This window comes from Natrix helvetica, assembly GCF_964273705.1.
Source record: "Natrix helvetica genome assembly, chromosome: 3".
NCBI lineage: Eukaryota > Metazoa > Chordata > Lepidosauria > Squamata > Natricidae > Natrix > Natrix helvetica.
In genome coordinates, this window is record NC_138549.1 from 37,175,901 (window position 1) to 37,191,070 (window position 15,170).

A 15,170-nucleotide genomic window follows, 5' to 3' on the forward strand; every position below is an offset into this window, starting at 1 on the left:
TTGTGTATCAAGGAAAACCAGTATCATTTATTTTTCTGGATGCGCCTCGTAGTACTCTATTATATCTAGGATGATTCTCGTATTATTTCTAATGTGTCTGTGAGGTAAAAAATCTCTTTTGGTCTGGGTGTATTCGTTCATTTAAAACCTGTTTAATTCTTCCTGCCATGATTGCTGCAATTATTTTATAATCGGAGTGTATTTATATTGATAGTTGTTTTTTCTTTTTTTAAAAAGAATGATTACCAATTATATTTATTTTGTATGGAGGTGATGTTTGATGATATTTTAATTACTGTCCACCAACCAGAGTAATTTGTTGAGATGGGAAGCTATATAAATTAAACAAATATTATACTAGACTATAGTTATCTCTCAGCATTCAGGCATAAGCCCCATTGTATTCCCTGGTATGAGAATAATAGGAATGCAAGTGTAAAATCTTAGATCAATTGCAATTACAATTAAATATGTAAATCTAAAGTAATTCCCTACAAATGCACTTAAGAAACAATTCCAACCATTCTATCATCTGATTTTACTTACACTTTTATACTTAGTGATTATGACGTAACGAAGACAAATGCAAACTGTAAAATATTATTTGTTGCAAAAGACAGAGTATTAGAGTCCCCTAATATCAAGTAACTGAACACAGTTGATTTTTTTATTGTTAACTGTTCATATGCCTTTTTCAAAATTGCAAGTCTGACATTTCAAAAATAAACAGGAAGTGAAATTAGCAAGCGCCCGTATGTCTTTTAAGAGACTTCGTTTAAACTTCCTTTTTTGGTTTTAAATTTTGTTCAAGTTTTTAAATATAAGCTTCAGAAATAGTTATTTTGTTAAAATATTTTAGTGTAGTGGACTGGTAAATTATTTTAACCACAATTTGTACCAGTTTGTACACAATGCATATTTTGTTGATCTGAGTTTTTTTATAGCACAGGCAAGTTTTTATAGCATTACATCTGCACAATATTATGGGATGTGCTATCAGATTTCTTTCTATATGACCAAACCACTCTAATAGATTTTATAGTGACTGCACATTTCTGCATGCAATTATGAATATTATGTTATTGTTACATTACTCAATTGTACTCATTAATCACCCATTCATTTTTGTCCCCATCCCCACTTACATATCTTGAGTAAACCATACCAGATTCAAGTTCTTGAAAAAATTTCTTCTCATATACTTTCATTTGTATGCACTAAAGTGAACAGAATTATACTTTTCACCATTCCCCTTTCAATAAGTTACAAACCACATACTATCATTACCTTCCTAGCAACATTTGCACAAATGTTATTTTATTTATCCAGCTTTAGTAAACCCTTCCACAATGGGACATTTTTTTCATTTCTTCTACATTGCATCCAAGCAACTTTGGAAAATACAAGTTCCACAGACCCGTACTCCATTCTCGCAAGAGTGATGAGCCAATGAGAGTCATCTCTTTCATTATTTCAGGTTATATTTGGTTTCGTTGTCAGGGGAAGTCTGTTAGGAGTTTTAAGACCTTAATGTGGGACGTGATGGTAAGTAACAGATTCAACCACTTCTGTTTGTACTCATATTTGATAAGGATCATTGTCAAGCTGCTATTTACTATTTCCCCATGAATTACATGAATTGGAAAAAGAAAATCTTGTACTTAGTTTCATTTGTTAAAATTTCTTTCCTGTATCACTTATTGTTAAAGCTCTTCCTTTGATGAGCCAAATATTCTATTAATTCAATTCAATTTCACTGTGTAATTAATGCTCTAGGTTTTCATCATTTATATATATAAACAAAATTTATATATATGCTTTCCCCCAGACACAGCTAATATACTTAATGTTTACATTTGCTCTATCTATCTGTGTAGGACAGGGGTGTCAAACTTAAGGCCTGTGGGCCAGATCCGGCCTGTGATGTGGTCAGATCTTGCCCATGCAGTCATCCTGAAAATGGTAAGTGGCTGGCCAGCGTCACTTAGGTGAGGCCCACCCAATCCCGGCATGCATGCATTCGTACAGGAAGCAGCGGGCGCACAGGCTCGGCTCATGCCAGCCCGGCAGGTGCGTGTGTGCACAGGATGCAGGTGCATGTGCGCACACCAGCATGGCGTGGGCCGGGCCTGTGAGCACGCACCCTGGCCCCTTGCCGTTTCCGGGATGACCACACTTACCAGCATTTCAGGTGTTTATGCATGGGGGGAGGTGTCCGGCAGCAGGGGATCCACAGCTGTCCCTCCAGTAAGCTTTGGCCTGGCTCATTCTATCACAGCAGGCACTCATGCAGAGTCAGTGGCCGCATGCATGCACAGGCATGTGCGCATGCACACAGGAGGTGGCCAGGATGGCGAGTTGGGGCCTGCGCATGCATGCGCCCACTGACTCCTACACTCGCATACGCCCAAAGGCTCCTGCACTTGCATGCGCCCACTGACTCTTTCCCCTCCCCCAGGGACAACTAGAATGTTGATCTAGCTCGCAAAGCAATAGAGTTTGACACCCCTGGGGTAGAGGAACAATAATGACATTCTTCCAATTGTCAGTTATAAATGCAGTATTCATACAAAATGTTAAGCAAGTTGTGTAGTCACTCCTAAGTAAACTATTGTCCTATTTTAACAATTTTTCAGTCACATTCTCAATATCTGTTTTTCTACTGTAGCACTGGTTCAGTTTGGCACATTTTGGCCACATTGCAGGAGACATAAATAAAACTCAGTTCTATCTGAAATAGAGTAGCCATGCAAACAATATACTTACATCACTCTATGCAGACTAGGATCTCTAGACTGGAAAGTATCTTGCAAGCTACCCTAATGTTCAATTAGCTTCTCAGCATTTAAACATAGCACAAACGGCCAATAACACAACCAACTGACCACACCGGCATACAAGACATATATAAGCTAAAGAGGACGAGGACAAGACATTTCTACCAAAGTCCCGCTGATGTTATCTAGCCTGGCAATGAAAAGTTCAGGAATTAAATGGCAAGCTCGGAGAACAAACCACTGCCAAAATCTAAAACCCGAGATACGAGTATTTTCTATTGTTCCACTTTTACCCACATTCCATGAATAGGAGGTAGATACAGTGTACTGAGACAAACTCATGACTTTTTCTCCTAAGAACTTCAATATTAAAATGTAGTCCTAAAACATATTCCTTGTAGAGTAAGGGATACAAGGAAATAATACCCAATTCTTGACAAGACAACTCTCCACAATAGAGGCACTGATCCATCCAAATGTTATTAATCCTGGAAATATTACTAGATACAAACTAAAGAGGAACTGCGTGGTTAAGGGATTGATATAGCATGGTGGCCACAAGTGCAGATACAATCTAGAGATGAGAAAGATGCTAAAATGTATGGTTTTTGTAAAGAATTAACAGAACTAGATCAGATACTAATAGGGACAGATGAAAAACTAATAGAGAAAACGTATAGTTATCTATTAATATTAAAATGGAAGATGAACAAGTAAAGGAGACAATGACAGTATGGGCTAAAAACAATAGTTAGATAAGTGGCAGAAATTATTGGATAGGAATTACAAATTAATGATGTCAACTGCATAAAGAAAATTTATATAAAATGTTCTATAGATGGCACTTCTCGCCCTCAAGATTGGCAAAGATGTTTAAGGATATGTCGGTTGACTGTTGGAAATGCCATCAGATACCTGGTTTGTACTATCATATATGGTGGACATGCCCAAAAGCAAAAAAATATTGGACAAAAATACATACATGGTTGGAAAAAATTATAAAGCAACATATTGATTTAAAACCAGAAATGTTTCTATTGGGTGTGCTACCGGATAATTATAATAAGGGGAATACATATTTGATCCTACATGTATTAACTGCAGCCAGAATTGTATTTGCACAACAATGGAAAAGTGAAGAGATCCCTACAGATGAAAATGTGATAAAAAAAATATTAGAACGTGCAGAAATAGATTAACACTTGCAATTAAGGAAAAGGAACACACTGAATATTTTATGATATGGGATTTATTTTATCAATGGTTAGATAACAAAAACAGAAGTCAGAAACATGGAAATATAACAAAAACATTAATGAAATAAGGGAGATTTGTTAAAATAGAGAAGTAAATATGATTACTATTCTTATTACTATAGAATTAATATAAATGTAATGAAATTGTTGTAAACATTATTACTATCTTTCAAACTATACCGACAATACACCGCTTAATTGAAAATGAAATTTTGACATGTTAAAAAAATAACTTTATGCAAAAAAATAATTAAAATATTTGTGTGTATGTATGTGTGTAGAAAATATTTTGCCATATTTAATCTGAAGTCTTTTAATTATAATTTGTTACGTTTTTCCTTTGTACCTTGCTCTTTAGCTAGTTCAATGTCACTGAACACATAACTTTAAAAAAATGAAAAACTTGCTTGCTATGAGGTACATTTTTAATTACTAATAAAACATGATTAATTTTATAATTTCTGTGATTCTGAGAGGAAATTCACTTGTGTTTAGGAAATGCTGCACAATGTAATACCCTGTTCTCAGTTTCTTAATTCAAATATGTATTTTCCTGGCACTATGTGCCTGTAGTGAGAGCTGAAAAAAGGGAGATATTCGTTAAGGAGGAATGCTGACAGACCCTTCAAAGCACCTTTTCCCCTTCTGAATAGCTGCACATCCTAACTGTAAGCCATTCAGAACTTTAAAAATTAGAATTCAAATCCTTTCTTAGCCCCTGGAAATAGATTATTTACTGGCAGCTAATTCAACTAACAAAGAACACGTGTGATATGATTAAATTAGTTAAACCTATTACAAACTTTGAAACTTTCATTTTGATGAACTAAAGTTTAGAAACTATGTTGAAAAGTAGTCCATCTTACTATGATTGCAGTAAGTGAATGGTTACCAAAGCACCTACAAACAATGTTGCAATATGTCTGCACAGAAGCATCAATTCAAAACTTATAAAAGGCATTCTTAGCCACCACTGTCATAATGGATTTTAAAAAGTAATAATTGGAGACAATGTGGTAGATTTACCAAACTGTCAAAATAATTCAAATTACAAAAAATATTGAAAAAACTGCTTAACTAAATCAAATATTCTATTATAGCAAACAACTTACCTTTTCTGTTGATATGAATTGAGACCAATAGCTGTCTCAGTCTAAAAAAGAATAGAAAAGTTCAATTGTAAAGCATTTTTTAAAGAAATTACTTCTAAATATTCAAATTATTTAGAACTGAATATCAGCTGTCTATCCCATTACAGGAAGTCTTCAACTTACGACTGAAAGGGAACCTGCAGTTGTTAAACAAGGCACCAAAATGATTGCCTCACTTGATGACCACAATCCCTGTTCTCCATGTTGTAGTTGTTAAGTAAAGCATGGGGTAGGGGAGGCCCTGGAAAGCTTGGTGCAGGCCTAGGCCCACACTGCACCTCCCCAACTCACACGTGGTCAGAGAATTGTTACTAATCCCAAAACGGCCTGAATTTTGTTCATGTGACTACGGTGACACTGCAGTGGCTATAACTTTGGGTACATAAATCCCTTTGTTTAGTCCTGGCACAATTTCAAACCGTCACTGAATGGTCACTCAATTGTAAATAGCTACTTGTAACTAGGGAATATCTAATCTCACAAACATACTAATAAACTTGTAGATAAACAATAAATGCTGCACATTTTTATTTTTAAAAATCTTTTGACAAAATTCCTCATCAAAAGCTATTTATTTATTAGACTTTTTTCCTGCCTTTATTACCTTTAAGTAACTCCAGGCGATGAACATACATAATACTCCTTTCTCCTCTTTTCCTTAAACAACAGTCCTGTGAGGTGGGTTAGGCTGCCAAAGAGTGACTGGCCCAAATTTACCCAGGCAGCTTTCCTGCTTAAGACAGGACTAGAACTCAAGTCTCCTGGTTTCTAGGCAAGCACATAACCACTATAAACGGGCCCTTCACCCATTTTAAGTTAACTCCGCAATACTGGGATAAAAATAGAAGTTTTTGCCTAAAAAATAGGAGAAAAAAGAACCAATGCTCATCCTACATACGAGGGTGTCATAGGAGTATGTATTAGGAACAAGTATAGACTAAACTTTATAAATAAATTGTTTCACTTTAAAAAATTCTTGATTTTATAATTTATTTTTTTAACCTGACATATGATCTACATATAATTTATAATATTGCTTATGCAGTGTTTATCAGTTATAGTTTCACTGTTTTCTTTTTTATACTGACTTGATTATTTTAACCAAGTATACTTAAAGTTTAATAATCATGTCCTGATTACAAAATGGATATGTAATGTCCATGAAATAAGTATTATAATTTTTAATGATATGACATTAAAACCCACTGATGGATTTGTGTGTGTGTGTGTTTGTGTATGGAATTAGAAGCCAATTTCTTTCCTTCTTAGCAGAAGGGGGGGGGGGGGGAGGAAATTATAAAGGATAGCAGCCCTGAGGGGAAAGAGAACTGATTAAATAAAAATGAGGTAACTGAAAGAGAAAGTAGAGGAAAGTGCTTGTCAGGAATTATAAAAAGACTTAATATTTTACCAGGGTGGGGCTGACTTATCATTAATATTAGAGTTACAGTAGTCAGCTTGAACCTTTTGGCAATATTTGAATAAGGTTATGCTATTTGAAAGTTGTAAGAGATAAGCAGAAGGAAGAGGGAAGCCATTTAATTTGTTTTTACCCTATTGAAAGTGAAGACTAAAAACTCTGTGGAGATGCATGGACAGACACTCAATCACTGGATTCCCTAATATTTTTTCTAGAATCCTCACTCATGGTCAGAAAGAAACAAACTTTCCCTTTCAATATCTGCCAGTATTCTGAGAAAATAAGACAACCAACCTTTTTGCAAAGGTTATGCTTTACAGGAAAAAAGACACCTTTCCTTTGAATTAATATGGTGTTAACTAATTTTGCTGTTCTATCATATAAAAAATTCTTTTTTGAGTAGAGGTAATCGAGTTATGACAGTTCACTTAGCAACCGTTCAAAATTATAATATAACCCACCCACTCCCAAATACTTACGACATAGTCCTGCAAATGGAGGCCTGGGTGAGATCTGTGGTAAAAGGCTTTGCAAACAGAGGGAAGGCCTCAAACAATGACGCCTTTCCTCCATTTGCAAAGCATTTTGCTGTTGTTGGAAAAAGCTTTTGCTGCCAAGAGCGGAGGCTGGGAGGGGTCCATGCATCCCTCCAGGCCTCCATTCTCAGTGGCAAAGGCTTTGAGGAAAGCCCTTTGCCACTGTAAATGGAGACCCGGAGGGATGCGTGTATCGCTCCGTCTACATTCTCAGGGATGCTGCATTGGTTGTATGTGTTAAAAACAGTCATAAGTCACTTTTTTCAGTGCCGTTGTAATTTTGAACAGTCACTAAATTAACTCGAGGACTACCTGTATGCTGTGAGACACACTCCCCCCCCCCTATTGACTCAAGCCTCCTTCATCCATCATAATGCTAGTTTTCTGACAGGAGAAAACACATAGCTGGCAGCCTGAAAGGGAAAATGGAAAACAGACTCCAAAAAATGGTAAATGAAGAATGAAGAAGCTCAAGGAGAAACAACTATAACACAGTTATATAAAGTCTTGTCAAAAATGCGCTCATTGAATATAAAAAAAGAATCATCTCCTTTTCATGAGCAAGGGTAAAATAATTTTAAAAACTATTTTGAAATCAAATACAGGTGGTCCTCAACTTACGACCAAAATTGAGCCCAACATTTCTGTTGCGAAGTGAAAAATTTGTTAAGTGAGTTTTGCATATTTTATGTCTTTTCTTGCCACTGTTAAGTGAATCACTATAGTTCTTAAATTAGTAAAATGGTTAAGTAAAACTTCTCCATAGACTTCAGGAGGTCACGTAACCCTAGGATATTGCATCCGTCATAAAAATGAGTCATTTGGCAAGCAAATGATCATGTGAGCATGAGAATGCTGCAACGGTTGTGAAAAATGGTCATAACTCATTTTTTTCAGTGCTATTGTAACTTCAAACAATCACTAAATGAGTTGTGGTAAGTCAGGGTTGTCAAACTCGATTTCATTGAGGGCCGCATTTGGGTTGTGTTTGACCTTGGGGGGGGGGGTTGGGGGGGCATGGCCAGAATGGGCATTGCCAACTGACATTACTCATATCGGGGGTTCCTTTGGCGGCCCGAGCACTCTGCCAGCGAAAACTGGCTCCCCAACTCCATTTCCAGTTGTGACGTCCTCCTGCAACCCTCTGCCAGTGAAAACATAGCCCGGGAGGGCCACACACAGCCCTTGTGAACTGTGTTTTCAGCTGCAATGGCCTCTGTTTTCACTGGCAGAGGCCCCACGGGTTGGTCCTTTGCTGTTTCCAGGGCGGCCCCGCGGGCCACATCTAAGCACCCTGCAGGCCGGATCTGCCCCTCGGACTTTGACACCCCTGTTGTAAGTAAGTGACTACCTGTAAATTCTTTTATAATAGCATCATTTGAAATGAAAAGTGAAATACAAATTTTTAAAACAATTCTCTCTCAAAACAAACTAAAAAAGATCAGGTAACTTGACATAATTTGCTATGGTTTGTTTTACCTATGGCTAGCTGAGTAATAAGTCAAAATAAACAAGCTATATAAGTTCAATTCAGCACTGTAACTAATTAAAAAGATATTTCATAATATCATTTTGGAATTGGGGAGTTCACCAAAAAAACCTTGCGCCAAAAATGCAGCTAGTCACTTAAAATTTTATCTCAACATCAAAAAAAACACTTGCTGAAATATGCTTATTGGCAAAATAACACAGCAGACTTGCAAGAGACCATTTGAAAAGGAAATCAAGTCTGACCAGTTGTTCCACCATTATTTTTTCTTTATTAAAGAAAATAATGCAAGTAGTAAAGCAGGCTATTTGAAGAAATGTTACTATATAATTCTATTTAACAGTAAATATTTACCTGTAATAAGCCTCCTTCATCAAAGCGTAAGACTTCTATTATGCTATCGGATTGGATAAAAGCTGTAAGAAAAAGAAACAAAAATTTCATTCAAGTGAACTTTGTAACCTATTTATTTTACCTTATTTAAAACTTGCTCAATTCTAATCAATTGTGGGTGCAGTACAACAAAGGCAAAACAAAAATGGAACTATTGTAACCAGCCTTCCTGCTGCGTAGCAACTTCTCTGTCTGAACGGCTGGAGACCATATTGGGGCTGGCAGCGGAGTTCCCCAGGCTTATTGTTCTGGGACAGTTTAATCGACCACTTCTGGGTTTGATCTCAGAAGTGGCCCAGGTGTTCATGACTATAATGGCAGCCATGGGCCTATCTCAGATCATCTCAGATCCGATTCAGGATAGTCACCACAGGCCAAATATAATTTTCATATCGGAGCAATGGCAACATGAGCTGGGGTGTGTGTGAAACCTGTTGGCTTCTCCCTTGTCCTGTTCAGATCACGCCTTGGTGTCCCTGAGATTCCCTTATGCTGCCTCCCTCCTGGACCCATGTGAGTGATCTGTCCCCAGCAAATGGTTCCAGGGGGACTGGAAAATATCCCAGGGCTTCACTGCACAGTCCTGCCAAAACTCTGATAAAGTCTTGGAATCAAAGGGCATCGGAGGCTTTGAACAGGATTGTGCCTGCGCGATCTCTCTTGACTATTCACACTCACCACCCATCTCTCTTGACTATTCACACCCTCTATGGTTCATAGAGGAGCTGTGGGTCTTGAAAAGGGTTAAGACACACCTAAATAAGGGATAACTCTGACTGGAAATGACTTTTAAGGCCTAGTTTGTTGCGGTAAGAGTGGCAAGACATCATTATTTCTCCACCCATTGCAATCACAGAATGTTGCCCGGAAGCCTTGTTCAGGATCACCTAGTCCTTCCTGGGAGAGGGGGGCTGAGATGATCATCTTCAGGGTTGCCCAGAGGAATTTCTTCAACACCTGACAGAGTTGTTGAGATTCATTCCCAGTTGGAAGCTATGTGTGACGTTCCTATATGTGATATGCCTGGGGATAGGCCTTACCCAGTTATATGGGAACAGTTTGATCTTGATGGAAGTGAACAGGATGATGTCAGTGTATCAACCTGTCAATTAGATTTAGCCCTCCTCATTGAAGGAAGGGACATTCACTGCATTCCTGTGGTCTTTTAAGGAGGCCCTGGTTTTTCCCCCCCTAGAAAACCCCAGCTCTTCATCCCATTTGTCTGGACAATTTTTGTCTAGTTTCCAACCTTCCCGTTTTAAGGAATATGATAAAGAAGGTGGTTGCTTGGCAGTTTCAGAGGAAGAAATTGATTATTTGGACCCCTTCCTGTCAGGATTCAGTATTCGAAAGCTACAACTAGCGCATAATGCAGCCACATAGGCAGTTCTTGGGGCCCCTATGTTGGCCCATGTTACACCACTGTTCTGCAAGTTGCATTGGCTACTATTTGTTTCCAGCTACAATTCAAGCCATGAGACCAGGTTAGCTGAAGAACCATCTCATCTCATTGGGATTGGCCAACCTGTGTCAGTAGATGGAGCATGCTGCAGACTACATCGGTCAAGAATTTTGCGCTTTTCAGGAAAAGAGACCTCATCAGGTATCCTTTGTGTTCCCCTTCTCTCCATCTTTTATCAGTATTATTTATTGTTTTTTGTTTTATTATTTCAATGTGTACTAGTTTTAATGTTTGTAAGCTGCCCAGAGTAATCTCTTATGAGATGGATGGCACAAATTTAATAAAGTAGTAAATTACCATATTTTTTGGACTATAAGATACTCCGGTCTGTAAGACGCACCTAACTTTTGGATAGGAAAACAAGAAAAAAAATTCTGCCTCTGCCTCTCAGAAATTTGCCTCCTTGCAGCAAACAGCAAACAGCCTGGTCAGCTTCAGCATAGTGTGAATTAGCATGAGCAGCTGATTCGCAGTTGGATCAGCCTCCCGGAATACCGCCTATCAGCTGCTACAGGCTGCGGGGATCGCTACCGCCCACAGCTGCTGCCCATAACTGCCACCTCCATGCCCGTTTTCGGCCTCCAAGTGCCCCATTTTCGGTCTGTTCTATGTGGCAGGGATTGCCACCGGTGCCTATTCCCGCTGCCTGGAACAGGCCAAAAATGGGGTGCACGGAGGCAGAAAATGGAATGTGTGAAAGCCAAAAACAGGGCATGCAGAGGCCAAAAATGGGGGGCACGGAGATGGTGACTATGAGCGGTGGCAATCCCCACAGCCTGGAACAGCTAATCGGCACTGTTCCGGGAGGTTCATCCAACCACCAATCAGCTGCTCATGCTAAATCTGGCTATGCTGAAGCTGACCAGGATGTTTGCTGCAAGGAGGCAAATTGCTGGGAGGGTAGAGGCCAGTGTAGGGGCCGTCGGGTGGGTGGGGCTTTGGCAACATTAGTTCTATAAGATGCACAGATATTTCCACCACTTTTGCGGGGGAGGGGAGAAGTGTGTCTTATACATCAAAAAATACAGTATATATGACAATTAAAAAAAACTAGAAACCCATCAGTAAACTTCATAAATCCGTAAATCTAAAGGCTGAACAAATGCTCTAACCAATTATTTTTCTTGTTTAAGAAATGCCAGCAGATTTGGGGTTTTGTGTTCTACTGGGAGAAGTGTATTCCATAAAGTGGGTGATGCCACTGAGAAGCCTTGCACCTGATAATGCATATCATATAGAGGAGGGACCTGCAACATATCCTCTCTTAATGACTTAATCAGACAGTCAGGTTCAATTCTGCCAAGGCATTTCCTGATATATCCTGATGCTGCACCAGAAATGCCTTTGAAGGTAATAACCTGTACTTTGTTTTAAGCCTAGAAACTACTGGCAATTAATGCAGCAATTTCAAAATAGGTATTATTCCTGCCTGTCCAACTTATCTAGTTAGCAATCTAGCCATTGCATTTAACACCAGCTGCAATCCTCAGTATCTCCAAAGGTAGCCCCTTTGAGCATGTTATAACAATCCAACCAAGTGGTGATTAGAGCATGAGTTACTGTCATCAAGACATTTTAGTTAAAGTAGGCCATGGCTTCCATTTGCTGTTTAAGCAGATCAGCTTGTCTTAAAAGACCTGTCCAAACAATCATCCATTCAAGTTCTACCAAACTATTCTTAAAATAACAACTATTCATGTCTTAAAACCCTGTTGCTAGTCCAGTATCTTATTCTGTTGCTCATCATTAATTGTTTATTTTGTATTGTAGAAGAAGAAATCCTATAAACCAAGGATGTCGAAAGAAATCCTATAAACCCATGGGCCAGATGCATCACATGCTGGCCCTGCCCCCGCCTGGTTTAGCGAAGGGGGGGGAAAGTCCCGATATGTCACATGATGCCGCCGTGATGACACAAATTTGATACCCCTGCTATAAACCATTAGGGGCCATAGTGAGGAAATACTGTTGTTTGGGAAAACTGTGCATAAGGAAGACTAACTTATTAAGAATATTTTAGAGCTGAAGAATAGCAATAAATGTTAGGATTGGGGGACAGGTGGACTTTAAACACTTATCCAAAGAGAATAATTCTTTCTCAGGCAATGCAAAAAACTTCAGTATAATAGCTAGATACAGTATTCACAGCAAGACAAGTCCTCAACCAACCAAAAGACATATTTGAGTGTATCTATGAGCCAGTTCCCAGCTGTTAAATAACAATTAAAGAAACACATGGGTAAGATGAAGAATCCACAGTAATTGCATTACATTGTTTTTGCTATATTTCTTCCTTCTGTAAATTAGCATGGATATATCAGTTTTCCCATTTTTCTGTTATCTTATTAACAATTCATAGAGAAATGGAATTTAAAAAACAATTATATCAATGTTTTTGCATGAGTAAAATAGGTTTTGGATTAATATACTTTGATAAAATAAAAAACAATATTGTATATTATTTCATCTATAATTTAAAAACAATGAATTGTTTAAAAGACAAAATTTGGATACAGTCCTTGAATATAGATATGATTTAAATTTTTAATAGTGGTTTAAAAGGAGCCAGAAATAAATTTCAGGGATGTATAACAAAATAAGTTTTATTTATTTATATCTAACATTTAGTATTTTTGTAAACAAAGTGGGATTTAAATTGTGAAGCATACCAAATACTCCTTTCTCTTCTTATTTTCCCTCAACCCCATGTAAGGTGGGTTGGACTGAGAGAGAATGACTGGCCCAAAGTCACTCAGTTGGCTTTCATGCCCAAGGCAGGACTAGAAATCAGTCACCTGGTTTCTATTCTGATGCCTTAACTATTAGACCAGTTATAAAAGAAACAGTAGTTATACTGTAATACCATACCCAGCAATGGCAATAAAACATTAACAGTTTGATAAGAAAGATCAACTACAAAACTATGCACAATCAAGTACTTACCGTATTTTTCAGACTATAAGATGCACCGGAGTATAAGACGCACCAAAATTTTGAAGAGGTAAATTTAAAAAAAAAGTTTTTACCCTCCCGGGGGGAAGGTGCATCTTATGCCCCCAAAAATACAGTATGCTGAATGAGCAGTATTATTGAAAGGATAAAATAGGAAAGAGAGAGGAAACATGAACAAATTAACATGCAATCTAAATTGGAATTCTAACTGGATCTGTTTTCAGTTTCATAATCACAGTTTAAAATACAATTATATCCCGAATGACATCTGAATCTGTATCATGAGTTAAATTATGGCAAGCCTGAGAGTGAACCATAGGCATAAATTAATAGAATCTTAATAATTAGAAGTGACCATTTAGGAGCTCACCTAGCTCTTCAATTCAGGAATCCAAAATATTTCCTCTCTTCACCCACCCACCCACTAATACAGAGGTTTTCAAACTTTTTCAAGTTTTACAATGTTGTGGTTTTTTTTAAAAAAAGAAACCCTGGACCACTTATTAAATGATAAAGCTATAATGAAGAAAATTGAGTTAACACTATCTTTCCAAGAAATCCGATCAGGTTCTTGTGAAACCCTAGGATTTTGACATTACCCAAAATGAGGTCAAGATAGTATTCCATTCTGGGCATAGACATCTAAAAAAAATCTTCAACAAACCAGAGCTTGTTCAGATGGCTTCCAAGATTATCAAGGGACTGGAAACTAAATCCCATGAGGAACAGTTAAATAAACTTGAGTATAGGCAACTACGGTGGTAGTAGTGAATTCTTCCAACATAGGAGCAATATGTCATCTCCAAGAAATGACACTTGCCTTCTATCACTGCATTCTGGACCAACTGCAATTTTTGGGCAATCTTTGAAAACTGTTGCATGAAATATACATTGCAGTAGTGTAGCCTTGAGGTTACCAACACATGTATCACTGAATCAGATTTCTTCCCTTCAAGTGTAATACAACCTGTTATTCAGACAAAGCAGATAAATGTCCATCCTGCCACTATCGTCTTAATGTTGTTAGTAGTTTAATCAATAAAGTTAAATGCAATTTTCAAAGTATGTTTTAGTCTGAAACAGTGATGAGTTTTCAGGCTGAATAGCTGTGATCTAGGGTTTTTTCCTTGTCTTGCCAGCAGTTGTGACTGACATTTTCAGAGGTATGCGAGTTGCTTTGTACTCCATCTCTTGTCGGGTCACAGGCAATATCAGTATACCTTTCAATTTGTCTATCTACATTAAAAGAAGGGGTGCAATGGCTCACCAGTTAAGATGCCTAGCTTGTCCGGCTGACAGCCTGGATCTGAGACCCAAGCGCCATGCATGGGATGAGCTCTCATTCCTGCCCCACCTCCTGTCAACCTAGCAGTTCAAAAGCATGCAAACACAAGTAGATGAATGGGTACCACTTCGATAACAGCATTCCATGCAACTTTGATGTATAGCCATGCTGGTCAAATGACCACAGAAAATGTCTTCAGACAATGCTGGCTCTCTTGGCGGAGATGACCACCATACCTTAGAGTCAGACATGACTGGATAGAGAATCCTTTACCTTTATATTAAAATAATTCAAATTCAAGATATATAATTCTAAATATGTTTTTCCCTTTTACTAAAACTTGTATTTAAAATTTGATTTAAAAATCAAAATCAACGTGCAAGTAATTGTCTAATTGCCTTTACATTTATCAATATCAAACATTACAACTCAAAATTAAAAGTAATGAA

The 15,170-nt window shown here is 37.8% G+C and overlaps 1 protein-coding gene across 1 annotated transcript in view; it reads right to left on the bottom strand.

Annotated features, from left to right (window-relative positions):
• Positions 1–15,170, bottom strand: part of TMEM131 (transmembrane protein 131) — a 93,446-nt gene that overhangs the window by 74,391 nt on the left and 3,885 nt on the right. The window contains exons 2-3 of the mRNA XM_081946768.1: positions 8,984–9,045; positions 5,146–5,186 (exon numbers count right to left, since the gene is read on the bottom strand). Of these exons, the coding sequence (XP_081802894.1) occupies positions 5,146–5,186; positions 8,984–9,045 (103 nt within the window). The remainder of the gene's footprint in view (positions 1–5,145; positions 5,187–8,983; positions 9,046–15,170) is intronic.